Here is a 26,876-nt window from a genome sequence, read left to right as displayed (position 1 = left end):
TGCCTTTTAAGTTTCAAGCAGGCTCATAAGAAATTTGTAGACATTCACAAAATAAATACATATTCTTGTATATCTTATTTGGCCAATTTGCATATTAAGGTACTATGCAAACTTTTCAACTTATTTTTCCTTGGCTTGATATTTTAGAATAATCTGCACATGACTTCAAACTTTAGGACTGTGAGCCATACCCAATGGCTTTATTTTTGTTGCAACTAAAATGATCAATGGCCGGCCTCACGAGGCCACGAGTATGACAAGTTTTGTCAAAAGCTTTAGTCAAATGCCAAGTTGCCACAAAGTTTAAAACTAAATAGGCTCTTTCTTGTGACTAAAAAATGCTGCAGCAGGAGCAGTTAAGTAAGGTGCATGGCACATCGATATCACAAGTACACACGGAGCGTACGACGCACACAGCACAGGCCAAATTCCGTAATCACGTGACGTACGTGGAATTCTAATTAAATTAGTTATCATGCACGGTGAGACCGATATGTTGATTATCTCATTAATTAAGCAGCCAATATTTGTAGAGGCATAATTAATTTGTAGTTTATATGGCAATTGGGGATTAACATAGCATTCTACTATGGTGGCTGCTCTTAATTAAATTCTCCAGTGTCCTGATGAGACGACATATATGAATATATGATCGATCACTCGCCAAGACGCCAAATCTAAAGTATGTTCATTATTAAACCAACATACTGTAACAGGCATATTTCAGCAACGATTAGCTATATTTGCCCTTTATTAAGGTTTTCTGCCATCTTAGATTTGCCCGCTCCCATCAATGCCAGTTTCTTAAATATATGATACTTATGAGACGCTTACCAATACTAATTTATTAGAAAATCCAGCACTGATGTTATTAATGTTGGTTCTTTTAAACAACCAGCTCTAATATGTGAGACATCAGTGTTGTGTTATTAAAATAAACCGGCATGTATCAAGCAAGCCAGGTGAATTTCAAGCTGACAACCCTACGTGATATATTTCTTTGCTTTACTTATATAATTATCCTCGATCTCTTCGCTCTAACTTCTACAATTCCCATTCTCTTCTCATTCTCAATCACTCTCTCTTCTATCCCTTGATCTCTTCTACTTCTCTATCTCCATCGAGAAGGCTAGCAGCCAGCGAACAGCACGTAGGCACCGATGCTGGCATCACGGGGACCTACGGCCAGCCTCGCAAGCGCCGGTTGGAGCAAATAGCCTCACGGGCACTGGCAACCAGGCTAGCACATGCCGATGGTAGTGGCCATCCTTGCGAGCACCCGCGGCCAGGCTCGCGGGCACGGGTAGCAACGACTGTCCTTGTCGGCATCGGCGGTAGTAGCCTCTCCCTCAGTGGTGAGGCCCGTGAGCCCATTTGTGATTTCCTTGTCTGTCACGCCCAGAAAATCGGGGTGTTACATTGTCCTTCCTCTCTCCTTCATCATGGGTCACTGGATCTGACTAGCTAGAGGATGGGGGACACCAGATCCAGCTGCCTAGAGGACTAGGGCCTCTGATCTCACCGCCCTGCATTCCTCCACCGTTTGACTCTCTCCTCTATGTCCACCCTCCTCCTTGCGGCTCTTCATGCACGGGTGATAGAGGTGGCCACTAGCCCTGAGGACTACTGCACCAACGGCGCCTTCTCTGAGGATGATCACCGCTACAACCTGCACTTTTGCTTGGAATGGTTAGTAGATTCTTGATTTTTTTTTATATCTAGGATGATCTTGCATGCGATCTGTCGATATTTGTTGATGCATCATGTTGGACTTGATGATTTTTTGATGAACATGTTGATGATCTGTTGGTGATGTGATATATACTGGTGATGTTGATCTTGATCTAGATATGCCCCTTTTTCTATTTGTTTATGTTGACTAAGGTATCTTAGGAAATCTGAGGGTATGGGTGGATGCTTGAAGAATTGGCTCGATGAATCGACTGATTCATCAAACCGACTATTCTTTTGGGTTGTGGGAACAATCCATGCCAGTTCTCAATCCGGCAATAATGACATCCCCTCATTACTGCCGAAAGTTTAGTTCTGTTCCTATTTCTGCCACTGATGAGAGGTTACGAGTCGACACTAAAGTCATTTTCTATAGTAGTGTTATAGCTAGAGCATTATATTAGAGCCACAATACATAATAAGGGTGTATGTTCGATAGTTGAGTCTACCTTCTAAATTACCTACACCATCAAATTAAAGACTATTTCCATACAACCATTAACCCAAAAATTAAATTTGTTCATACTACAATATTTTTATTTAGGGGTCCTGTATAAGGAAAGTCTCATTTAAGGTCTTCTTACATGCGTGCCTATTGCAAGTACAACATTCACAATAGGGAGTGTCCTCATGGTGTTGGTCTCATGAGAAAAATCAGCTTATATCCACACACACACAAAAAAAATCATGCCACACAATGAGAAGTAGCTTCTAGAGGTACCTTCAAGTTTATAGATTAGCCATATACATCCTTTACTTTTATTTTAACACCAGCCATTTATATATATAACTCTGGTCATCATAAGCACTATCCTCCTTTTGACTTTAATCAGCACTTCTCTTTTTTGTCGCTATTGCTCCATGTTTCTCCTTTTCACCCTGCGCCACAATTTCTCCTCATTGCCATGATACCGCATGATGCTGCCATTCGGCTGCCATGGCGGCACCATCGTTTTGCTTGGGCTATTGGCTAAGATCACAAGATCTAGTTAGCAGTATCCAAGGTCACCTGGTCGAGCATAGAGTTTCCTGTCGTTAGCGTCTTGGATCAATTAGGTCAGGCCAATCTCCTTCATTGATCGCTCTCTTCCATTGACATTGCTCCAGGTACGCTTTCTCCTCTTCGCCCCCGCTCCACGACACCCCATGATGCCATCATATGGTAGCCATGGCAACACCGTCGTTTCGTTCAGGCTGTCGACGGCATCCAAGATCACCAGATCAAGCATCGACAGCATCCAATGCCATCGGATCTAAGCTCGACGGCCATGACAATGGTTGACTTCAGCTGGGCATGAGGCTTTTCTATGGTACCCTACGTGATCATCCTTCCCCTTTCCCTTTCTCTCTCAATTGATAGTTCTCTCCCCCAAGTTGCATGTGTTCTCTACATGTCACTCTGACACATGCGAAATCATACTCATTCTCTTTCCTCTCTCCTCCACCCTACATGTTTGAATGCGACGTGCGTGGATCCTTGATGCCACTCAACCCGGTGGAGCATTGTAAATGTCCTTACTTAGAGCTGCATGTGCCTTATTGATAAATTAGTTAAGAGAATCAAAATAAGACCCATTTTGCCAATCAGCATATAGAGAGATGTACAGGATCGGCGTACGACGCTCATCATAAAATAGCATCAATATATTTATATGGTTGACCTGGCATATCGTGCGATTCTAGTGGTATATGCATGGGATCTTATGTTTGATGAACTGTATAATGAAGCTAATTAATTAGCTAGCACCCGTAACTCTGTAAGGGATAATATGGATGCTTGGACGGATGCATGGGCATATGGATGAAGCGGTGTACTATGCAGAATCACAATGATCACTTTATGCATGGCACATGTATGCTATTTTCCCAGCTTTTTAAAACTGTTGATACACATATACATGTAGATAGCTAGCTAGAAAGTAGAAACCCCCCAACTCATCAAAATTGGATCGATCAATGCTTACACGAGGCTTAATTTGGCACCGTGCTCGAGAGCCAGGTCGGCTAGCTGTATGTGTACAAGTCACAAAAAAAGAACACGAAGTTAGAATAAGGAATATGTACATACTACCTGATCACGATCCCGTTTCTGCATGTGCCCACGGACGCATGCATTATCTGCACCTTGCATGATTGTATATCATCATGTACAAGTGTATGTATATACACGCACATCATACTCATCTATCATATATACGTATATGCTGTATATACTCACATTATTATTGCGCATTTTCAGGAAGAAACAAATTAATAATCAAGCAGTAGATACGTACGTTATAAGTTAGCTAGATAAACAGTAGGCACACCTATATATATGCATGAAAAGAAATGGAAAAACACCAAAGCATACGACATGGATGTGGCATACATAATGCATCGATCCTGCTGGCTGCAAACGTTTGCAAACCGATCGATTGATCGATCCAGCGAGAAATTAAGAAGAAATATCTCCTCGATCATCTTGCTGGTCGGCAGCATTGGGCAAGAGGGACAGTCAGTGAGTGTACCACTGAGAGTATACTAGCTGCCACAGCGCACACAGTACGCCCGTGACACTACGCTCCGTACCTGGCACCAGCAACAAGCAAGAGCAAAGCTAGGGACCAAAAGTTTTTTTTTCTTTCTTTTCTTTTAATTTAAAGATCAGGCTAGCAAGGGACCAAAGTACAGAGTGGTCGCTAGGGGCCCTGAACTGCAGCAGAGTTAAACAAAAAGTGAGTGGGGATTTTTATCATCATCGGCACTTCAAGCAAGCAGCTGCTTGCTTTTGATCTGCCTTTCCTTACCATGTCCCGTGACGACGCATGCTTGGAGATTTTTTTGGTTACGCAACACGCTATGCGGTCACAGACACTGCATGCTACCCATGGATCTCTCTATATATACATATATATATTCATTTGATATCGGTGACAACTCTGATGAATGATTATTCCATATTTCTTTCAATCCCAAAATAAATATAATATAAGTACATACTACGATTACATAATGTATGTATATAGTGTCCAGGTTCATAGTTTTAAAATATATGTATTAGGTTACATTTACAGCTATATTGAGATGGAGGAAGTACAGTATATATCTAATGCGGAGTTGCTGACCATGCTGTGAAAAGGAACAAGAGTGACCGATCAGAGCTTAGCTCGGTGGGTGGTTGTCGATGTGTGTGCATGCATATGCATATTTGGACAGATGGATAGATGGGTCAATGGAGGGGGGCCCCCGTCTGGATCTCATCCAGGATTTGTGGCCTGGAGATGCCCTCCCGCTATTTCTGATGGGGATGCCTCCGCCACACATGATTATCATATTCTCCTACTATGTGCTAATCATCCCTACGCCTAGATTCATGAATAACTTTTGGACTCCTATTTGATTAAGGGCTTCTTTCAAAACCATAAGGATTTAATAGGAACGGAATTGCAAAATAGATGATTACAAACAAATAAAAAAGGTTGTTTGAATAGACCATAGGAAAAACACATGAATTGTCTCAGGAATTGAATGAGGCAGATAAACTTGAAGAAAAATTTTCAAAACGTTAAAGCTTTTATTAACTTTCCTCCGAAAACTCTATAGTGTTGTTCATTCATAGGAATTTTAAAGAAAAAAAGGTTGAATTCAATCCTTTGAAACAATGGTACTCCTAGAAATTTTTCCTAGGCTTAAAATCCTCTAAGTTCCTATGTTTCTCCTACAAATTAAATGAAACTAAATTGTGCTCCAAAATCCGTGGATACAGCTGATTTACCATCTTGGTATCCCTTGGAGTTCACTATTACGCCATAAACAATCCCTGGTACACTACTAGAGTGATGGTGGTGATGATAATGAAGGCATGATAACATAGGGAGTAAGCTTAAAATGAAGGAGCTTTGGAATAATACATACATCTAGGTGCTTTTGTTTGCTTGATTTAACCAGACTAATAGTGTCATTGTTTCGCCTACATCTGATTGTAAGTCGTAACACATAGAAAAAATAATTTTTAGGTAAAATTTTTATATATGTGCTCTAATGACTTAAAAGTTAATCCTAGAAAATAAACTTTGATAAAACAAACAAAATTAACTCTAACATTAAGTTTGGAATACTGGATAGCAAACGATGGAACCAGTGTGCTTGTTTAATTAGTTGACTGATCGTGGTCAATTTGCATTATCAATGATGCAAATGCTGCTTTTGGTGGGGCTGCATTATCAATTATATTAGAGACTCACTTATTGCATTTTACCATATGCATCTTGCTTAAGTGTGACGCAAAAATATATATGTGGTGGTCCAATAGACCTAAAAATGAATAAAAGAAAAATGTACCCTGCCCTGACACGAGTAGATCAGAAAAAGGCCGTTTTTCCTTCTAGAAAGTGAGATATATGTACGCACATATTCATATATGCATATATTTCTTTTTGTTTGTGTTTCTGAATGGCCTACATATGATGATGACTTCATGTGGCTGTTATATTCTAGTTCAAACATATACATCACATGCCTGGTGTGCAGTTCCAAATGTATTCTGGCTGAGGTTTACGTCTATACATCTAGTATATGTATGTCACTGAAAGGTACACCGTATCACAATTATGGCTTTAGTGCAAGATTCTAATTGTGAAGTTTGATGCATATAATTAGTACATAGAAACATTCTTACTGTGTAATACATAGAGAGACAGAGAAGGGATCAAAGCATTATTCCTCCTGTTTGATCAATAGTTCATACCCCACTGCATCTTCATATTATTGCAGTGGGACTATGGGAGAAGGCATGAAACCAACCAGATCGCGAAGACAAATAACTTAGGGAGTTCCATTTCATATGGAGGCCGGAAAATAAACAGAAATAAAGCACTTAACTACATATTAAAACTAAGTTTCATATCTAAATGAACATATATAAATCAATATTGACCATAGGTTTGTGCTCATAGATTTTTAGGATAATATATTTATACCTCTATTATCTATTATAAACTATTTAGCGAAAATTTTAAACTAATATCATGTGTATACATTGAACTTACCCTACTCCCTCCATCCCAAAATAAACTAACCTCAACCTCATACTGGATGTGACACATCCTAGTACGATAAATATAGACACGAGGTTGATTTAATTAGGGACAGAGAAAGTATGTCTCTATATTCGATCCACGTGCAAGGGTTGATGACACTACGTTATAATTAAGATACGATATATATGTTGCAAAGTAACAATATGAAAAGTTTGCAATTAAGGAAGCTATAATTAGCACAATACAACTCAAAGTTCGCAAAGTGATCTGTAATGAGAAAGTGCGTGTCAATCTCTCCCTCCTTCCATATATACCTTTATATATTCGATTATCCTTCCATTTCATCTGATTAATTTTGTCTCACTCCACCCTCCTCACTATACCCTCTCCATACTGCCATTGAGCAGTAGTAGCACACACTCTCCTCCAAAAGACCAACCAAACCCTAAATTATCAAATGCCTAGCTAATAATCCACACCAACTTGTGGCCTTTGAGTTTGTGCCCTAGCCGATCACAATTCACAACCACAAGCTACACTACAATTACCTTCAACGTCCTCTCACATCTCTCCCTCCCTCCCTCGCCGCCTCCGGCCACGCCACAATGTCCACCACCACCACCACCACCGTCACAGAACCCGACAATGCCGAAGCCTCGCCATCGCCGTCGCCGTCGCCGTCGACGCCGCCCAAGAAGGTGATCATGTACGAGCTCGCCGCGCGGAACATCTACTACGCCAAGCCGGCCGCCGCCGCGGTGGCCACGACGACGGTGGCGTCGCTGGCGCGGCTCCTGAGGCCCTGCGGCGCGGCGCAGCCGCCGTCGCCGGAGTACATCCTCCGGGACGTGTCGCTGACGGCGCGGCCCGGGGAGATCCTCGCCGTCGTCGGCCCCAGCGGCGCCGGCAAGTCCACCCTGCTCGACATCCTCGCCGCGCGGACGGCGCCGACGCACGGGAGGCTGCTCCTCAACGCGGCGCCGCTCCGACCGTCCTCGTTCCGGCGGCTGTCCGCCCACGTGCCGCAGATGGACGTCGCGCTGCCGTTGCTCACCGTCGCAGAGACGTTCGCCTTCGCGGCGTCGCTGCTGTACCCGGCGGCGGCGGAGGCGTCGGCCGCGGTCGCCGCCCTCCTCGCGGACCTCCGGCTGGGCCACGCGGCGCACACCCGCGTCTCCGCCACGCGGCTGTCCGGCGGCGAGCGGCGTCGCGTGTCCATCGGGCTCGCCCTCCTCCGGGACCCCGGGGTCCTCCTCCTCGACGAGCCCACCTCCGGCCTCGACTCCTCCTCCGCGCACGTCGTCGTCGGCTGCCTGCGCGCCGTCGCGGCCGCGCGCGGCACGACGGTGGTGCTCTCCATCCACCAGCCCAGCTCGCGCCTCCTCTCCGCCGTGGACTCCCTCCTCCTCCTCTCCCGTGGCGCCGTCGTGCACCACGGCTCCGTCGACTCCCTCGACGCCGCGCTCCTCTCCCACGGCCTCGCCGTGCCGGCGCAGCTCAACCCGCTGGAGTTTGCCCTCGAGGTACTCGACCAGATGCCCCACCCGTCCGCCTCCTCCCCTGAGCCCAAGACGACGGAGGAGCTCGCCGCCGTGACGTCCTCCAAGTCGTCGTCGTCGTCAACCTCGCCGTGCTCGAGGATACACGAGGTGGTGGTCCTGTACAAGCGGGCATGGAAGGTGGTGTACCGAAGCAAGCAACTGCTGCTGACCAACTTCCTGGAGTCGGTGGTGGTGGGGACGCTGCTGGGGAGCATCTACATCAACGCCGGCGACGGCGAGGGCGGCGCGCACAAGCGGCTGGGGCTGTTCGCCTTCACGCTGACGTTCCTCCTGACGTCCACGACGGAGACGCTGCCGACGTTCGTGTCGGAGCGGCCGATCGTGCTGGCGGAGACGGCGTCGGGGCTGTACAGGCTGTCGTCGCACGCGGCGGCGGCGACGCTGGTGTTCCTCCCGTACCTCCTGGCGGTGGCGCTCCTCTACTCCGCCTGCGTCTACTTCCTCGTCGGCCTCTGCGCGTCGGCGGCGGCGTTCGCGGCGTTCGTGATGGTGGTGTGGGCGGTGGTGCTGACGGCGAACTCCTTCGTGCTGTTCGTGAGCTCGTTCGCGCCGGACTACATCGCCGGGATGTCGCTGGTGTCGGTGTCCCTCGCCGGCTTCTTCCTCTTCTCCGGCTACTTCCTGTCCAGGGGGAGCATGCCGCCGTACTGGGTGTTCATGCACTACGTCTCCCCGTACAAGTACGCCCTCGACGCCCTCCTCGCCAACGAGTACACCTGCGCCGCCACCCGCTGCTTCGGCGTCGCCGGCCCCGCCGCCGGCGACTGCTCCGAGACCGGCGCCGACGTGCTGGCGGAGAAGGGGCTCACGGCCAAGGAGCGGTGGACCGGGGTGCAGGTGCTCTTCGGCTTCTTCCTCCTCTACAGAGTTCTCTACTGGGTGGTGCTCAGCCGCCGAGCCGCCAGGGCCAAGAGGTGACCCATCCATCGTCACCTCCAGCTCAGGCGACGGCGAGCGGCCGCACCGTACGTACGTACGTGTGAACGCGTGCATGGAGACGAAGTGGGGCCCATGCATGCGCATGCAAGTCAAGGTATGACGTCAACAATGGCGTAGACAAGGTGGTGATCGAGTTAATTAACTGGTAATTAAGCTGCTGCTGCTGCTATACTGATAAGTGATGATGTGTATATTTTATGAACATAAAAAAACGAGCCTTTTATATGTGTAATGATGAGTGGTTGATAGTGCGATCTTGACTTGAAAATCACGATCGAATTACTTCTAGATGAGTTTTTGGCCGTCGATCTCGTTCATTGATTGATTTGATCGGTCAGGATATAGAAACAAGTACGTATTGAATATATCACTGGAAATAGTGTTGTTTGATTTTTGCCCATGCAATGAGTTTGTTGCTAATTCTTTGGTTTTGTTTACCTATATTTCGCTGGTTCGATCAACATGAACAAGTTGCTAATCCATGTTAGTTTTGATCACTTAAAAATGGTCTCCCCTTGTAGTTTGGAAATTTGTTTTGATGTTGATCCTATTATATTCTTCTGTCGCATCAACAGTGGCAAAAAAATATATCATGTTTCTGGTGGAAAATAAAATAAATTATAGGCTTATAGCGTTGATTCCAAATTGTTACAATGTGTGGATTGATCAGATCATACCAGAGCCTATATATTTGTAAAAGAAATACTGTAGTGTTTTTTTTTTATCGATGAGCATATATCAGTTCTTTCGTACAGTCCTTGTCCTTTTTAGTTGACTTTTCCGGACCTTCTTGTCCTTCGGTGTACTTAAAGCCTCTCTAAACCTTTTTGTTCTCTCATTTTACCCCTTGAACCAGTGTAAAATGATCCATTTTATTCCCTAATGATAGTGTTTGATTTTTCAGTTCTGTTTCTGAAACAGAACGCACAATGATAGGGTTAAAATTTGTAGAGCCATATGTGACGAGATAACGTACAATGTTATAAAATTCTTAAAATTAATTTTGCACTACAATTAATTTGCACGGAGTTTAAAAGTTTGATGTTATTTGTTATAGCAGCCATCGGTGCTAATTTGAACTTATATGTAACTAATGATTAAAAAAAGGTTGAGATATAGGGTGAAATGCATCTACAATTTGTCCATATATGCCAATATAGTGCGTACATACAGTATTAATTAGCAGCTAGCTTAACAAAGATAATTAATGCAGGTCGGAGAGGAGGTTGAAGCATACTAATCATGCTAGCATATAATTTGATAGTCATGTGAATGAGAGTGTATGTATAGTTTCGTCGTCGGTTATATGATGAAACATACGGCCCTCACGTCGTCACGGGTCGCCTGCGCTCTTGTCTCTTCTCTTCTGTCTCGTGGTGTCGTTTCTCTCCCCTCGTGAACTCGTCTTGTCCTGTGACAGTTAAATGTTCCAATGCATGCATGTGGCCACGTATGCTCGCCTGCACTTGTAAGTTGTATATGTATATATCATGCACACACAACTGCATGCACAAGTGTATAGCTATACACCCATAAATATTCCGGCTTATTCACTTGATGCCATTTTTAACCATATCAATTTTTTTAGAGTTTTTTAGAAAATATCTACATTTAGTTTGTTATCAAATTTAGTCAATACATAAGAAATCTTACCAGAATTTTAGCAATATTGTCATCTTAACAAAATTTTGATATTACCAAAACTTGGTAAAATTTATTTGGTCTATAATTATAATCTCATGAAGTATCACGGCTATGCACGCCAAACCAAACCAAGTACATTCCATGAAGTATCACGGCTAAAAAACATTTTTCCATACGACCACAAACCCTATTTTTTTATGTGGTTGGGACAACCATTTACCTGAAAAGGTATATGAGAATAGCGATTTTTCAATGCGGCTCGCGCAGCGCATGCGAATATCAAATTTTTATACTGGTGCTTATGTGAGCTGCATGTAAAATAAAATTCCAAAAAGAAATAAAATTCCCAAAATTGAAAAACCGAAACTCTAGCTAGCCGAGGTCGGAGGCGGTGGATCCTCCTGCCGCCGCTGCCACTCCCGAGGTCGGAGCCGGTGGATCCGCCTGCCACCGCCGCCGCTCCCGTGGTCAGGTGGCGGCGGATCCACCCTCCCATGCTGCAGCCACCGCTCTTGACATCGGGGGGCGCCAGATCCGCCCGCCGCCCACCGCCACCTCTCACGCCGGTCCAAGGTGGCCCGCCGCCCGCCACCGAGTGCCGGAGGTAGCCACCGTTGCCGTTGCCTCCTACCGGCCGCACCCGCTGCCTTCCGCTGGCCGCACCTGCTGTCCACCCGCCGGTTGCTGAGAGAGAGAGAAGAGGAGGACCGAGAAGATAAGATTGGACTTTGAAAATTTTATAGTGTTAAGAGGGATAAAAATGTAAGTCAAACTTTTATGTGGATCCTTAAGAGGTCCACCTGTGAAAATATATCTTTGGATGCGGCCTTTTAACAGGTCCACATGCAAAAATATGCTTATTTTCACATGCGGCTACTTTAAGAGGTCTGCAAAAATCGATTTTTTGTATGCGGACCTCTTAACGGGGCCGTACGCGAAAATGAAGGTCGATTTTTGCAGACATGGCTAGTTACGTTCCGTCTGCGACCAAGCAGGGATCTTATCTAGAAAAAATCGATTTTTAAGTAGTGTATATGCATGTACAGGTATAAAAGATAAAATCATGCATGGTTCGATCGAGTAGGTATGTAGCTGTGATGTGATGTAGTATGTGATTTATGTAGCGAAATCAAGAAATATCTTATCATCTCGATCGCTCAGGTCGGCATTCGATCGGCAAGAGGCACAAGATTACTAGTGCCAGAACAGTGCCTACGCCCGTGACACGCACAAGAGATCGCTGGCAGCAAGAAATAGCAAGAGACCAAAGTAAATTAAGAGCTAGCTAGCTAGCCCCAGCTTTTGATACGCATATATACATATGCATGCGCCCAGCCATCCCGGCCGGGCTGCAGCTACCAGTGTCCCGTGACGATCGGCGCGCGAGATTTTTATTAGTGCTCCGCCAACACCGCATTGCAGTAGTCGCGCCAGTCGATCACACACACTGCAGATGCTACCTGCCAATCGATCTAACTGAGAGAGTACTACGGAAACAAGAGTTCTTTTCTCCAACAAGAGTTGGATGAACATTAAGATTTTTAGCAGCTTTTTAAACTGATAAACGGTGTGTTTTAAGCCGAAAACTTTCTATAGGAAAATTGCTCTAAAAATATCATATTGATATATTTTTTAAGTCTATAATAGTTAAAACTCAATCATACGTTAATACCATCTCGTTTTGTGTAAAAAACTTAATCTTCATCTTCATGGGAAAAGAACACCACTATATAACTCTGCATCCTCTCCACACTATAAATACAGTCTATAGGGTGTGTTTAGTTGAGGAAATGAAATTTTTTGGGTGTCACATCGGACGTTTGACCGGATGTCGGAAGGGGTTTTCAGACACGAATAAAAAAACTAATTTCATAACTCGCCTGAAAAACCGCGAGATGAAAACTAATTTCATTAGACTCAAAAGATTCATCTCACGGTTTCCTCCCTAACTGTGTAATTAGTTTTTTCATTTATCTACTTCTAATGCTTCATTCATGTGTCCAAAGATTCGATATGATGTTTTTGGAAAAAAAAATTGGAGAACTAAACGGGGCCTATATACAAAAGATCCAGTACAGAATAAGTACACAGGCCTAGTTGCAGTGTATTGTCAAGTACCATCCAATGCCATGCCGTGAAATCTCTGAAAACGAAGAGAGTGAGGATTTTGAGCCACTGTCTAGCACAAGCTAGCAGCTAGGAGTAGAAGCTACTCAGCTCGGTGCATGCAGTGGGTGCTTATTTGACAATTTCAATAGAGCTTGCATTGCATGGATATATGGTCTCGTGGATGGATCATGGATTAGATGCATGCATGGGGGTCAACACAACCAATACATGGCGGCGCCCCTGGCTGCATCTCTTCCAAGATTTATGGCCTGGAGATGCCATCCACCACATGTTTTGATGGTTCATTCATGCTCGGTGCATGTAAAGTTTAGTGTTTGGATCCTTGCATTATATAGGTATAGGCGTATAGCGTTGGCTGATTAGCAAATCTTAGATGGTGTTTACTTTGTTTACAAGCCATGCTACTCGTCTAGAAAGCATCAACGGTTGGTGAAGAATCAATAGGTACATCTACATGACTTCATACGTCAAGATTGATCAAATTTTAATCACTATGATCCTTCCGTTTCCGTTTTTTAATACATGACACCGCTGACTTTTAACATGATATCTGATTATTAATCTTATTTAAAAAAATAAATATTATTTATTTTATCATGACTTGTTTTATCATAAAAGAAACCATAATCTAAACTTATACGTTTACATATTTATACTAATTTTAAATATAAAACAAATGATAAAACATTATGAGAAAAATTAACAATGTTATACATTAAAAAACATAGAGTATTATACATATGAGTACCAATTGCAACAGAAATTTACTGAGGCCAAAGCTATTACTGAGTAGGGTTGCCATTTGGTTTGTTCAGTTTTGGATTATTATTTGAAAAAAAACAAATTGATTCCTAGCAAACTACAACCATATCAAATACAATTTGGTTCCGTTACCCGTTAATACCTCAACAACACTGACCCTGGAACTGGGGATAATCCACTTTGACTTCCTCAAATATAGGTATAATCTAATATGTATCCCTCAACCGCAATATAAAATATTTTTGATCCTCTCAACTATTAAAACCGAAGTAAAATTACTCCCTCCATGGTTTTGTGGGTGGATTTCGCTAAGGCTCATTGACCTATTCCAATCGACTGAGTCAGTATGTGAGGCCCGCATATCATCCCCCCCTCTCTCTCCCTCATCCCATATCTTCTGGCTTTGGCGGAGCACGGGTGGGTCTTTCGGCATCGACTAGCTGGTCAAGGGTGACAAGGCCACTGCCTTCATCCATGGTGAGGGTTGTGGCGTCCGGTAGGAAGGAGGATGAAGAAGCAGGCGGTTCCGGTGCCTGTTACTGTGAGCCTCCGTAAGGAGACCGAGGTCACAGCCGCCTCTCCCGTGGGAAGGCCAACATCGTTCTCCGCAAGGCTAGCGGTGGCGTACTCTCCTCCTCTTTGGCCGCTCCACCTCGAGTCCACGCCATGGCCTTCCTCCTTGGTTCTGATGTCCAAGCCATCGACTGCCATTCGTGATTCCGCTGCGCCTCGGGGTGGGAGAGGGATATGAAGAGTGCTCACCATTAACCGTTCCCTATCATTGTCCCACTGCGCCGCTGCTGTGGAGAAGAGGAACGAGAAAAGCCTGCCATGGAAGGAAGGGCTGAAGGGGGAAGAGGAAGAGGGAGAGAGGGAGGAGGAAGAAGGGAAATAGAGAGAGGATATGACATGTGGGCTCTATATGCTGACTCAGCCGGTTAGACTAGGTTAACGAGCCATGTAAACAAAAAAATCACCCTCAAAACTATTAAGAAGTCATTTTCCACCAGTTTTAATAGGCGAGGATTAAGATATCTGCGGCTTTGGGATACGAATTTATATTAGAGCTATAAGGGAGTAATAATGGACTTACTGCCAAGAACAACGCTTGCGTCGGGTGAAACTCGCACGAGGCTACGGCCCAGTCCAAGGTTACGGTCGACGGAGCTGGGCCGCAACTTCGGCCCACCCATGTCGTGCGTAAACTTGAGGTGTCAGACAACTAGTACGAATAAGAATATCATCAGGCGGAAACACAACATCAGCGAAGTAAAATCGTATTCCACGAACCATGTAGAATTTGAGTGAGAGAAAAGAACTAAAATATTATCATCTGAAGGGATGAAAATATAGAGTGCTTGGACAGCACAAATAGGCGTATGCTCTGACAGCGGACTGGTACATTCCAGCTCAGCTCAACATCAACATAAAATCTATCCAGCTAAAGCCCGAGTAGTTCATTGACTAGTTGCCACCTTGTGATCTGGTATACCAGAAGCTAGTTTCGTGAATTATCAAATCTTATAGCAGGAACTCGATTTTGTCACCAGCAGACATCCAGACAGTGCTTCCTTAAATCCATGGGGATGCTTCAGGTGGTCAGGTCCTCAAGAACTCCAGACCCGAGCAACCTTCTAAAGTTCAGAACTTCAGATAAGAAATGCCAAAACAAATGGGTAGGATTTTTTATATTCATGCATACAAACTTATCCTCATCCGAGTTAGTGTCCACATACAAAAGGAGCACCAATATGAAGTGGTACATTACAATTTTTGTAAGACTAAATTTTCTTTTTTATCAATAATGAAATTGAAATCCTCTCAGAAAGAATTTTACAAATGCGAATGTTCAATTAGCTTTTTTATTATTAGGCAATTGTGTACCAGAGTGTACCACATGCCCTAGCCTATATTCGCTGTGCTGATCATGCATATACATTGGTCTCAGGTTCTGTCGGTTATCTCCAACAGTTTAGATACTAACTGAAATAACCACATATTGATTTTAAAGTTTTCAATATATATCATAGACAAGATCCCTCTCGAGCCAATCAGTTCCTCTCAAGCCTATCAGTTCCTCAGTGAACCATTCCTCAAATCCTTACATGTTTGCTTCACCAAGCAATTTTAGATGAAATTGAATTCCTCTCAAAAAACATACTATGAGAACTAATACTAATACAGGGACCCGGTATGGCGTTCGTCACCGACGCGCGGCACCTGCCGTGGTGCGCCAGCGACAGCATCTACTTCACCGACGACGAGCGGGTCTACCCCGGCCAAGACGTGCCCGTGCACTGTCACAACCTGCGCGGCTGCGCCCCCGGAAGCTGTACTCCGTCCACAATGCCGGGCCCAAGGTGGAATTGCACAGGAATTGCAGATTTTACATCTCATTTCTGGAGTGGATTTCCTATAAACTTTATCAAATTGTGTCAAATTTTGTCCTATTTATTTTGTCAAATTTCTTCAAATTTAAGTCAAATTTGCAAAATAATTCAAAATTTTCAAATTTATGGCAAATCTGTCGAACTTGTCTTCAATGTGAAATATATGTAAAATTTATTACAAATATGTCAAAATATTTGAATATATACATGATATGAAATAATAGTGTCAAACAAACAAGATATAAAAGGGTCAAATAAGCAAGGGCAAAAGAGACTATTTACCCCTAACTTAACACCGTTAATTCACCACGGATGTTCGTTTTTGAAAAGGAGGGTCAAATAAGCAACCTACAAAAAGTAGGGTCAAATTGGTAGTTAGACTTCAAAACAGGGTCAAATAAGCAATTGCCCCTTTGTAGGGATAAAAGCATTAGATGGCAATGAAAATTTCTAAATAGTAAAGCATAGAAACTTCAACATGCGGTTAATTTTTTTCCATATTGTAGAATATATTGAGGACCTGAGGCTCCAAAACTGTCGATATGTTCCAAGTATACATCATAGCCCACTAATGAAAACATCAAGGTCTACAAGTTATTTGTAGCATTCTACAGCAAGCAGAAGTTTTAAGAGTAATAAAATTGATGCCTCAATGGCTAAGTTCAGACTATCAATCAAATTACAGCTAAAGACAGGATGAGGGTTTAACTCACAGAACACTGCTGATTTGGATAGAGAAATTAATTGAGTCAAAATAAGTTCTGTTCCCTCATTTCAAGATCAGGTTAACCCAATGAAAAAGTGAAACAAAGCAAACCCATAAGCCATATGTGCTAAGTCAGATATCCTCTTTATATGTAATGTTATTTTGTTAACATAGTCAACTCAGAACTATACCAAACAAAATATCAGGATAGACATAACCTCCGCACCTGGCTGAACTAAATTAATTGAACTGGTTTATCTTTAAATCTTTAACACTCTTAGTAACAAACAAGATGCTTCCAACATATAAAAATCCATCATTCTTCAGCAATTCTACACACATATGCCACCCTCCTAAGTTGCTTTCTACTTGCGGGAGTTGTTATACGCTGTACATACTAAACAACCTTGAAATAAGTTAGGTTCCCATGGAAGTAATTCAGTGCATTCATCCAAAATAACATTTGAGTGATACTTGTGCAATTTCAAACGCAAAACATGTATAAACACATACTATGCCAAACATTCCAAATTAAAATTTATTGCAAATATTTATTGACCTGAATGCGATAAAGCTCAAAATACTCTCTATCAGAACATGCAAAGAAGAAATTGAATAACAAGATAGCAAAAGATATACTCGCTCCTCTTTCAGTTTTATAATCAAGTACCATAAAAATGACCCTATTATTCCCCATCATCTGGTAAATGTAGTAATTGCAATTGGATGAGTGTTAAGGTAGTTCATAGCCAAAAAATGACCTCAATAACAAGGCCTAACAACTCAAGGAACAGGATAAATATACCACAATGGCTTCCCATATATGCCAATATGGAAAAAGTGATATTTCCTCATTTATCAAGGAATGAGTAAATATTTCCTCTCAATACAATAGTTTCTATTATGTAAAATTTTCAGTTTGGACTTCGGAACATTAGCATTTTAACTTGGATGTCATTCTTGTAAGACAAAACTAAAGTAACAGGAAATAGGTGCACTAAAAGTTACACTTCCAGTTTTTGATTATGTATCAAGTGCCAATTATTCCAGTTAGGAATAACAGCTTTGAACTTATATCTTATCTGCTGGCTAGAATAAACTGAGTAACCGACTAAGGATTCTAGCAAAAACTGGAATAATTGTGCAATTGGAACATGGGGGGCAGTTTACAGCTCACATAGATAATTTCCTAATTGGAAAGATTTAACTCAACGATTCCAATGAAAAGAACTTGCTGCCAATATCTCACTATATTATAATTTTTTACAGTACAGGGATAAATGACTTATCAGTTTTATGATAAGGATAACATACAATGAGTTTTATTGAAATCACCAGGGAGGGGTGGAACCCTGTCTTGTCGATGGAGATCGTGATCCCAAGCTTGGGTCTCTTGAAAACCTTGTCTTTGGAGTGGTTGCAGATGGGGTTGTACCTCTGTAGCTCGCTCGGAGCGACTCATCAATGGTACGAGAGGACTTTGCAATGGCATTCCTAACAAACTTCTGTGCTGCAGGAGAGAAGGTCCTTGGGCTTGCACTTCCTCCCCTCACAGGCGATGGTAGCGGTGGCTTGTGGAACATTTTAGTGCGCTCCTTTATCTTCCTTGCTGCATCCCTTGACAGCAGATGTGCCTTTACATCCCGAGCAGGCGGAGGTGGGATCTTGAAATGCGCCCTATCACTTCCCCCAGAACCACCCGGTGTCTCCTCTGGGTCCAGTCTCAGTGGTGTTCCATCAATCTCACCCCATGTCATGAACGGTGACTCATCCACGCCAGGTGCTGGCGATGGCGTTCTCACAAAACTATACCCATTGTTTGCATTCTTCCCTGACTCAACGTAGAATGGGTTTGGAGTCTTCCTTAGATCCTCCAAATCGTACTTCTTCGCTTTATCAGGATCATGGTATGCCATACCTCCGGGAGTGGAACCTGCAACTGGCGCATAAAGTATAGCAGCTGCCTCCTCCTCCTTTGCACCATCATCAACAGAAGACTTCCCATGGAACCTGGTGTTCGACCTGTCGATCTCCTTGGTCATCCCCTTGAGCCGCTCGGCGCGCTCCTCATCAGTAAGCGGGGCCTCCCCACGGTCAGCCGGGTAGTACATGAGCAGGTTCTTGGCCGTGAACTTGGCACCCTCCAAGGTGCTCAGCGGCTGCCCCGACGTGCCGTACCCATCGGTTATCCTGTCGCGCTTGGCGTCCTCCAACTGGGGCGCCTTCGCCACCTCACCAGGCTCCAGCAGGTGGGCATAGCGCTCGCGGCGGCGGTGGTTCACCTTCTCGAGGATGCGGGAGAAGGACTCGTTGTCCTCGCTGGTGAAGCGGCGGAAGAAGTCGTCGAGCGAGAGCGCGGCCTCGACGTCGTCGTCGACGTCGGCGCCCTCGTCGCCGGCGACGGAGGGGGCGACGGAGGGGGTGGCGAGGAAGGACGGGGAGCGGAGCGCGGTGGAGGTGGCCGGCGTCGGGGTGGGCACGGGGCCGCCCTGGCGCTGGCGCTGGGCGCGGCGGCGGCGCTCGAGGATCTTGAGCTGCGCGTCGCGGAGGACGAGCGGGTCGCGGGAGCGCAGGGCCTGGAGCCAGTCGAGGCGGTCGCGGAGGCGCGGGAGGTCCGGGAAGAAGTCCCGCTCGATGATCCGCTCGACGGCCGCGACGTAGGTGTCCTCGTCGAGCACCTCCGGGCGGCGGCGCTTGGAGGAGGTGGTGGTAGTGGCGGCGGCGGCGAGGGCCGATGCGGAGGCGGAGGCGGAGGCGGACGAGGGCGTCGGGGAGGAGGGGCGAGGCGTGGACGGCGCCGGGGACGGGGAGAGGTGGCGCGGGGAGTGGCCCGGCGAGCGGAGCATCGCGGCGGCGGCGGCGGTGGCGGTGGCGGCGGGCGAGGCTAGGGTTAGGGATTTGGGGATCGGGGATTCGGGGATGCGAAGTTTGGTTCGGCGTTTGGGTGAATCTGGTTGGTTTGTGATTGGGTCGGTTCGGAGGTCGGAGCTGTTTCCAGCTCTGTGAAACCGTCTGCAAAGGTAATAAACGACGCGTGGAAACCGAGTGGGCGGAGGAGTCGGCAACCACGACCCAATCGTCAAATCCGAGTCAACACTTTCTGAGTTGAGATTTTACTGTTTTCATGAACGTCAAAACGGATGACTCCAAGCTACAAAGGACAACGTAATTTTTGTTTAGTTTGTGTTATGTTTTATCAAGAGTAAAATACAGTAGCGGCCCTTAAACTTGTGGGTGGATGTTATCCAGGTCCATTAACTTGCAAATCGTGTAATCAGGCCACTAAACTTGCTAAATGTACCATCGCCGGTCCAAAATGCCGTTTGACCGCGGTCGCGCCGACGTGGCATGCCACGTGCACAGCTGAGCTGGCCCGCACCATGCCTTTTCTCACGCGCACCGTGTGTGACACCGGCCACACTTGTTTTTTTTCATCGAGGCCCCTCTGTTTTTCTCATTTTCTTTCAACATCCACTGCTGCTTCGTCTTCCCCAGAGTGCTCTAGTGCAGAGTGCAGCGGAGATCGTGAGGAGAGTGATCGCCGGAGAAATAGGGTTCCAGCGAAAGCGCAAAGAGGCGAGATTGGCTGTTGCGGCCTCCCACCGGCTATAATCGCGGGGAGGCGGCATGATTTTCCGCCTGGAAGGGGAAGGGCCTCCGTTGTACAGTGAGTGTAACTTCAATTTCATCCATTAATCTGCAAGGTTAGCATGTATTGATTGATGTTGGTAGATAGATACAAAGGAATATGGCGTTTGATTATGCAAAAAGATGTTATTTTTTCCATTAGGATGATTATCCTGACATTGTTCTCGAGTAGGCTAGAACATAAGAGTAATACCACTAATTAGGATTGCAATGCAGGTCCTGATGATGGTAAATTCACCGCTGAGGTACACCATGGTGGTTTTTTTGTTGGTCAGGGTAGCAACAGGGCATATGTAGATCAAACGATAAATTGGATTGACCACTGTGAAGCAAGAACATGGGATATTGTTTGTTTGGATGAATTTTTAGCTATGCTTGGGTATGATATGACTCCAGATTTTAAGGCTTATTGGTTGCTCCCTGGAAAGACTCTTGAAGATGGCCTTAGGGTTATATCTACTAGGGCTGACTTTGAAGTGATGAAATCAGTTGTGCACAAGGTTAAGAATTTTATTATCTACTTTGATCAGGGTGACACAATTGCAGGTGTAGATTGGGATGATGTAGTAGCTAATCCTATTAGTGAATTGCCTAAGGTGCTTAGTCCTAGGAAGATGTCAACTGCTGATAGGAAGGTGCCAAACAAACAAGATGACAGTGACAGTGATGGTAGCTTAGAAGATGACCCAGATTTTGTGGATAGTGACTATGATATATCAGATGCAGATGATGACTTGTATGTTGACAATGTTGATGTGGGTGTTGAAGACTTATCTGACTGCAAGGCAAAGTTTCGGAAGAAAGCTAAGGGCAGTCAGTTGAAGGGGAAAGAAATAGTAGTTAGAAATTCTGATGGGGAGGAAGTTTCCACTGATGATGAAGATTTGCAGCTCCTAGATTTAGATGATGATGGTGAAGTGAGATTAAAGTTTAAGGCTTTCATGGCAGAGGATGTTAAGAACCCAATTTTTAAGGTTGGCATGGTGTTTCCTTCAGTAGAAGTACTTAGAAGGGCCATAACAGAGTACAGTTTGAAGGCTAGAGTGGACATCAAGATACCTAGGAATGAGCAAAAAAGACTTAGGGCCCACTGTGTTGAGGGTTGCCCATGGAACTTATATGCATCATTTGATAGCAGGTCCAAGTCAATGATGGTGAAGACATATCTTGGGGAGCATAAATGTCAGAAGGAATGGGTGCTGAAAGGTGTACTGCTAAATGGCTATCTGAGAAGTACATTGAAACTTTTAGAGCAAATGATAAGATGACACTTGGAGGGTTTGCAAAGTTAGTCCAATTAGAATGGAATCTGACTCCATCTAGAAGCAAGCTAGCCAGGGCAAGGAGATTGGCCTTCAAGGACATATATGGTGATGAGATTCAGAAATATAATCAGTTGTGGAACTATGGGGCTGAGCTAAGAAGGTCTAATCTAGGCAGTTGCTTCTTTTTGAACTTGGTAGACAGTTGTTTCAGCACATATTACATGTCCTTTGATGCATGTAAGAGAGGGTTTTTGAGTGGATGTAGGCCTTTGATATGTTTGGATGGTTGCCACATCAAGACTAAATTTAGTGGACAGATCCTAACAGCAGTAGGTATTGACCCTAATGATTGCATATATCCAATAGCAATAGCTGTGGTTGAGACAGAGTCATTGAGGTCTTGGAGATGGTTTCTACAGACCCTAAAGGAAGACCTGGGCATTGACAATACCTACCCATGGACAATAATGACTGATAAGCAAAAGGTATACCTGTTCTTTATTTTTGTCTTATAGGTTACATAACAAGTTTTGTTCTTATAATCTGACATATTTCAAATTGTTCTTATGTTTGTTTTTACATGACACAGGGTCTTATACCAGCTGTCCAACAGATTTTCCCTGATTCAGAACACAGATTCTGTGTTAGACATCTGTACTCCAATTTTCAGGTACATTTCAAAGGTGAGAATCTGAAAAACCAGTTATGGGCATGTGCTAGATCAAGTTCAGAGGTTGAGTGGAATGCCAACATGGAAGAAATGAAATCTCTTAATCAGGATGCATATGAGTGGCTTCAAAAGATGCCTCCTAAAACTTGGGTCAGAGCTTATTTTAGTGAATTCCCTAAGTGTGATATCTTATTGAACAATAATTGTGAAGTATTCAACAAGTACATCTTAGAAGCTAGGGAATTGCCAATCCTGAGTATGTTTGAAAAGATCAAAAGCCAACTAATGAGTAGGCATTATAGTAAGCAGAAAGAAGTGGCAGAGCAATGGCATGGGCCTATATGCCCCAAGATCAGGAAGAAAGTACTGAAAAATGCAGATATGGCAAACACATGTTATGTTTTGCCAGCCGGGAAAGGGATTTTTCAGGTGGAAGATAGGAATTTCAAGTACATTGTTGACCTTAGTGCTAAACATTGTGACTACCGGAGATGGGATCTGACAGGCATCCCTTGTAACCATGCTATCTCATGCTTAAGGAGTGAGAGAATTAGTGCTGAGTCAGTTCTTCCACCCTGCTATAGTTTAGAAGCATTCTCCAGAGCATATGCATTTAACATTTGGCCCTGCAATGATATGACTAAGTGGGCTCAGGTGAATGGGCCAGAAGTGAAGCCTCCAATATATGAGAAAAAGGTTGGCAGACCACCTAAGTCTAGGAGGAAAGCACCACATGAGGTACAGGGAAAAAATGGGCCTAAAATGTCCAAGCATGGTGTGGAGATGCACTGCTCTTACTGCAAAGAGCCTGGACATAACAAGAAAGGGTGCCCACTGAGAAAGGCTGGACTCAGACCCAAACTGAAGACAAGTAGGATCCCAGCTGCAAGTTCTACAGAAGAGTGGCATGAATCTGAGCAAGAACCAGCAGAGGTAATGAAACAATACTCTATCTTATCACTCTATTATCACTACCCTATTATAACTCTATCTTAATTACCTTTGTAAACTTGTAGGTGCTGACCCAATCTCAGTCTGCATATGACCAATTACTATCACAAGTTCCTAATCCTATGGTTGCACAGATGTTTGAGGAATCATCACAAGTGAGTCAAATGGAAACTACACATGGTCCTCTCCCAGATAACCAGTACATCTTTCAAACCAGCCAGCTGTAGTATCTACCCCTATGACCACAGCAACAAAAGAGGGAAAATCTAGGGCCAACAAAAGGAAGTGTACAACTGAAGGAGTTTCAGGAGTTGCTGCTACTACTTCAAAGAACAGAGCTCCCAGGAAGAAAGCTACTGCTACAAACAAGTGATATGTGTTAGACCATATGTTTGATGGTCCTTTAGTGCCAAACATGTGTTCACTGAATGTAGTACTAGAAATACTACTAAATGCCAGAAATTTGGTATTGTGATGAATATGGGAAATTACTGCCTGTAATGCATGATGCGTGTTTGCTATTTCCAGATGACGTTTTACAGGACATTTCATAAGCTAGAACAAAATAACAGTTGTCTGCTGAAAAAAAATTAGAGATGTCGATTTTCAGAACAAAATCTCATATTTCAGCTTCACATAATAGCATTTAGCATACATTTTTCATACATGGTTCAGATTCAGCATACACAAAAGGTCACTCAAGTGCCTTATTAGCTGACACAAAACACACCAGCACCAATACATCCATATCCATCAAACTTTGGTATCTACCTAAGAAGCAATAGTGCAAATATGACTGCTACAAAACCAACAATAACTAACAACATAAATCGTCTACTCTCTTCTAACATCTTGATTCTATAGGCCATTTCAGCAAATGAGCCACATTCCTCTTTTTGTCCCATGCTCTTTGCTTCATAGACATTGCGTTCAGTGACAAGTCCATCAATCACAGCTCTTGAGTTGGCAAGGGATGCTCTAATTTCAGAGTTCTCTGTCTTCACTTCACGAACAGTGCTGACTAAATCATTCAAAACCTGCTTCAAATACGGCGTTGTCCCTGGTTCATACCATTGCCATAATTTGCATCCACCATTCTGCACATTCAAAATGAATAAACCAACTGACTTCAACAAACTACTCTCTAGGTACCGAATGGGAGATGGAAAGGTTTTACCTTGCCTGGATATTTCCGTCACCGACTGTGTTGTGCTCCTACTGGAGCTCGAGCCTGCCATCGCCTCCGTCGCCGAAGCCCGCCGAGACCTACTCCGCCGAAGAAGCCTGCCACGACATACTCCGTCGCCGAACCCTGCCGAGACCTGCTCCGCCGCCGAACCTGCCGCGACCTGCTCCGCCGCCAAACCTTGCCCTCAATCGCATCCCTAGTCGCCGCTCAGATTTTAGGCGCTCCGGGGAAGAAGAAGCAGTGGTGGAAACCAAATGAGAAAAAGAGAAGGACCTGGATGAAAAACGACAAGGCGTGGGCGGTGTGTCACGCACGGTGCGGGCCAGCTCAGCTATGCACGTGGCATGCCACGTCGGCGCGACCGCGGTCAAACGGCATTTTGGACCGGCGATGGTACATTTAGCAAGTTTAGTGGCCTAATTACACGATTTGCAAGTTAGTGGACCTGGATGACATCCGCCCGCAAGTTTAAGGGCCGCTACTGTATTTTACTCTTTTATTAATAAGAGATTGGGTCTGTTTGCTGCAACTTTTTCACAGCTGCGCAGCTGCAGCTGAAACAGCGACAATATTATTTCTACACACTGATACTGTTGATGTAGTTGCAGCTACTGCAGCAACAAGTTGCACCGAACAGGGCCATTTTTTCTCAACGATACATACATACATATATGAATTGGGTAGTTTTTTTATGGGTTGTCATGGAACCACCCTTGCATTGGCAAGTGGGGAGAGATGAGTAAGAAAATGAGAGTCGCTGATATGTGAGTTCTATCTGCTGGCTTAGTGAGTGCGCCACAGTCAACCTGCCATGTTAGAAAAAAAGTTTTCCAAACCACTAAAGGGGTCGATTTGCATTGGTTTTTAATATGGGGGAGACATTATATCCAGTTTTGTGGTTGAGGAGACCATTCAATCAGGAGAGGTACACAAAATAGACTTATTCCTTTTGAAATAGTCAAAGTACCTTTTTCCCCCTTCACGCCCTATTGGTGCCTAAAAGTACACGGGCCGGGCCACGATTCTAGTGGTAAAATTTTCAGGGAATAAGTCTATTTTACCTCCCTGATCTCTTGTCCCTATTTGAGTTGCTTTCGTCAACCGTAAAGCCGGGTATAACGTCTCCCCCATCTTTAAAAATCGGTGCAAATCACCTCCTTTGGCTGTTTCCAGAAGCGTTTTTATCCTACATGTCGCTCATGGGACCCACCTGTCAGTGAAAAAATAAAAAAATAACAACCCTACGTGTTAAGTCATTCCCATTCATTTTCCTCACAATACTCTCCTCTCTCTCCCATTCTCTCTCTCTCCAAGAAGAACAAAAAGCAATCTCACCGTATTTGCAGCAATATATTTTCTCGTTTGGCTTGACCAATTTGTTGCCATGGGTTCAGTTCTTTGCTCGCCAATCCGCATCGCATTATAAATCGAGACCATGGGAGAGGAGTCACCGGATTTCTCTTCACCCCTTTTTCAGCCGCAGCTGGGATGGCAAGGTTTGTGACCTCTTTCAATTTAGGCGAAGGTCATCTTCCCTAGAAGCAGGGTGCGTCAAGCCATCGAGGAGCAGCCTAGCTCGCGTGTGCGAGAAGCATCGCAGTGGTACGTTGAGCGAGACGCGAACAGGAGCGGCGGGGTCATGGACTCCGGCGGTGGAGACGGCATCGACGCGACACTTCACGTGCACGAGCCGCTTGTACAGCAGGTGAAGCTACGCTGCTATGATAGTGCGATCTCGGCACCATGTTGGCATGGTCAACGCCAACAACAGCGCCGACGCCGCGAACATGTACGGGGTTGGTCTGCAGCTGCCGCAACCTTGGCAGGGTGCTCCGCCACATCCGTGAGGGCGTCGCGCGCCATGCTAGCATGGTCGACCTCAACAAGGCACGAGGTTTGTCTGCGGCTGCCGCGACCTCAACAAGGCACTCCACCACATCCGCGAGGGCGCCACACGCCATGATCCGTACCAACGGTATGTTGGCTTCCTCAGCCGTCCGGCATTTTATGCTCCGTCATGGGCGGCAAAGGCGCCCTCCGAAACATGGACTTGGTGAGGCTTCTGGCACTTGAGCGATGCATGCGACTGCGTACGCTTCGGGTGTCGCGTGCTGATGGTGAAGCCGCTCACACAGTCGGCGGAACCCAACACTCCTGCTTCCTCAAGCTCCTTCGTCTTCCCACGCCACCGCAGCTTCCTCAAGCTTCTGCTCCCTCCATGACCTTGTGGAGTCCCACGTCTCAGAGGACGAGGACGGAGCTGGGACG

At 44.9% G+C, this 26,876-nt stretch overlaps 4 protein-coding genes across 7 annotated transcripts; 3 read left to right on the top strand and 1 right to left on the bottom strand.

Annotated features, from left to right (window-relative positions):
• The first annotated feature begins 7,103 nt into the window (after positions 1-7,103).
• LOC4341120 (ABC transporter G family member 4) lies at positions 7,104-9,651 on the top strand. Its single transcript, XM_015786381.3, has one exon. The coding sequence runs from the start codon at positions 7,358-7,360 to the stop codon at positions 9,230-9,232; it is 1,875 nt and encodes a 624-aa protein (XP_015641867.1). The 5' UTR covers positions 7,104-7,357; the 3' UTR covers positions 9,233-9,651.
• Positions 9,652-15,788: 6,137 nt separating this feature from the next.
• LOC4341119 (uncharacterized) lies at positions 15,789-19,881 on the bottom strand. Of its 4 annotated transcripts, none has more exons than XR_001547087.3 (3): positions 18,200-19,881; positions 16,462-16,527; positions 15,789-16,209 (listed from the first exon to the last, which is right to left on the bottom strand). XR_001547087.3 is itself a non-coding variant. In XM_015788960.3 (2 exons), the coding sequence occupies exon 1, from the start codon at positions 19,729-19,731 to the stop codon at positions 18,217-18,219; it is 1,515 nt and encodes a 504-aa protein (XP_015644446.1). In that variant the 5' UTR covers positions 19,732-19,881; the 3' UTR covers positions 15,789-16,209; positions 18,200-18,216. The 4 variants fall into 4 exon arrangements, 2 of the variants coding, with proteins under 2 accessions (XP_015644446.1, XP_066168013.1); XR_001547088.3 differs by having other exon boundaries at positions 15,789-16,202; XM_015788960.3 differs by lacking the exon at positions 16,462-16,527.
• A 1,038-nt stretch (positions 19,882-20,919) lies between these two features.
• LOC112939364 (uncharacterized) lies at positions 20,920-21,801 on the top strand. The gene has a single exon (XM_026026425.1). The coding sequence runs from the start codon at positions 20,920-20,922 to the stop codon at positions 21,799-21,801; it is 882 nt and encodes a 293-aa protein (XP_025882210.1).
• A 592-nt stretch (positions 21,802-22,393) lies between these two features.
• Positions 22,394-23,898, top strand: LOC136351235 (uncharacterized). The gene is made up of 2 exons (XM_066311342.1): positions 22,394-23,401; positions 23,485-23,898. The coding sequence occupies exons 1-2, from the start codon at positions 22,550-22,552 to the stop codon at positions 23,644-23,646; spliced, it is 1,014 nt and encodes a 337-aa protein (XP_066167439.1). The 5' UTR covers positions 22,394-22,549; the 3' UTR covers positions 23,647-23,898.
• Positions 23,899-26,876: the final 2,978 nt, after the last annotated feature.

The sequence above is a fragment of the Oryza sativa genome, chromosome 6 (assembly GCF_034140825.1).
Source record: "Oryza sativa Japonica Group chromosome 6, ASM3414082v1".
In the NCBI taxonomy this organism is placed as follows: domain Eukaryota; kingdom Viridiplantae; phylum Streptophyta; class Magnoliopsida; order Poales; family Poaceae; genus Oryza; species Oryza sativa.
Note: the sequence above shows the minus strand (reverse complement) of the source record. Positions and strands in the feature narration are given on the sequence as shown.

Bases quoted from the DNA above. Each gene is read 5' to 3' on its own strand.
- LOC136351235 (XM_066311342.1), top strand. From the start codon at position 22,550: ATGGAAGAAATGAAATCTCTTAATCAGGATGCATATGAGTGGCTTCAA. The intron at 23,402-23,484 runs GTAATGAAACAA...GTAAACTTGTAG, and splicing joins CTGAGCAAGAACCAGCAGAG to GTGCTGACCCAATCTCAGTC.
- LOC4341120 (XM_015786381.3), top strand. From the start codon at position 7,358: ATGTCCACCACCACCACCACCACCGTCACAGAACCCGACAATGCCGAA.
- LOC4341119 (XM_015788960.3), bottom strand. From the start codon at position 19,731: ATGCTCCGCTCGCCGGGCCACTCCCCGCGCCACCTCTCCCCGTCCCCG.
- LOC112939364 (XM_026026425.1), top strand. From the start codon at position 20,920: ATGACTCCAGATTTTAAGGCTTATTGGTTGCTCCCTGGAAAGACTCTT.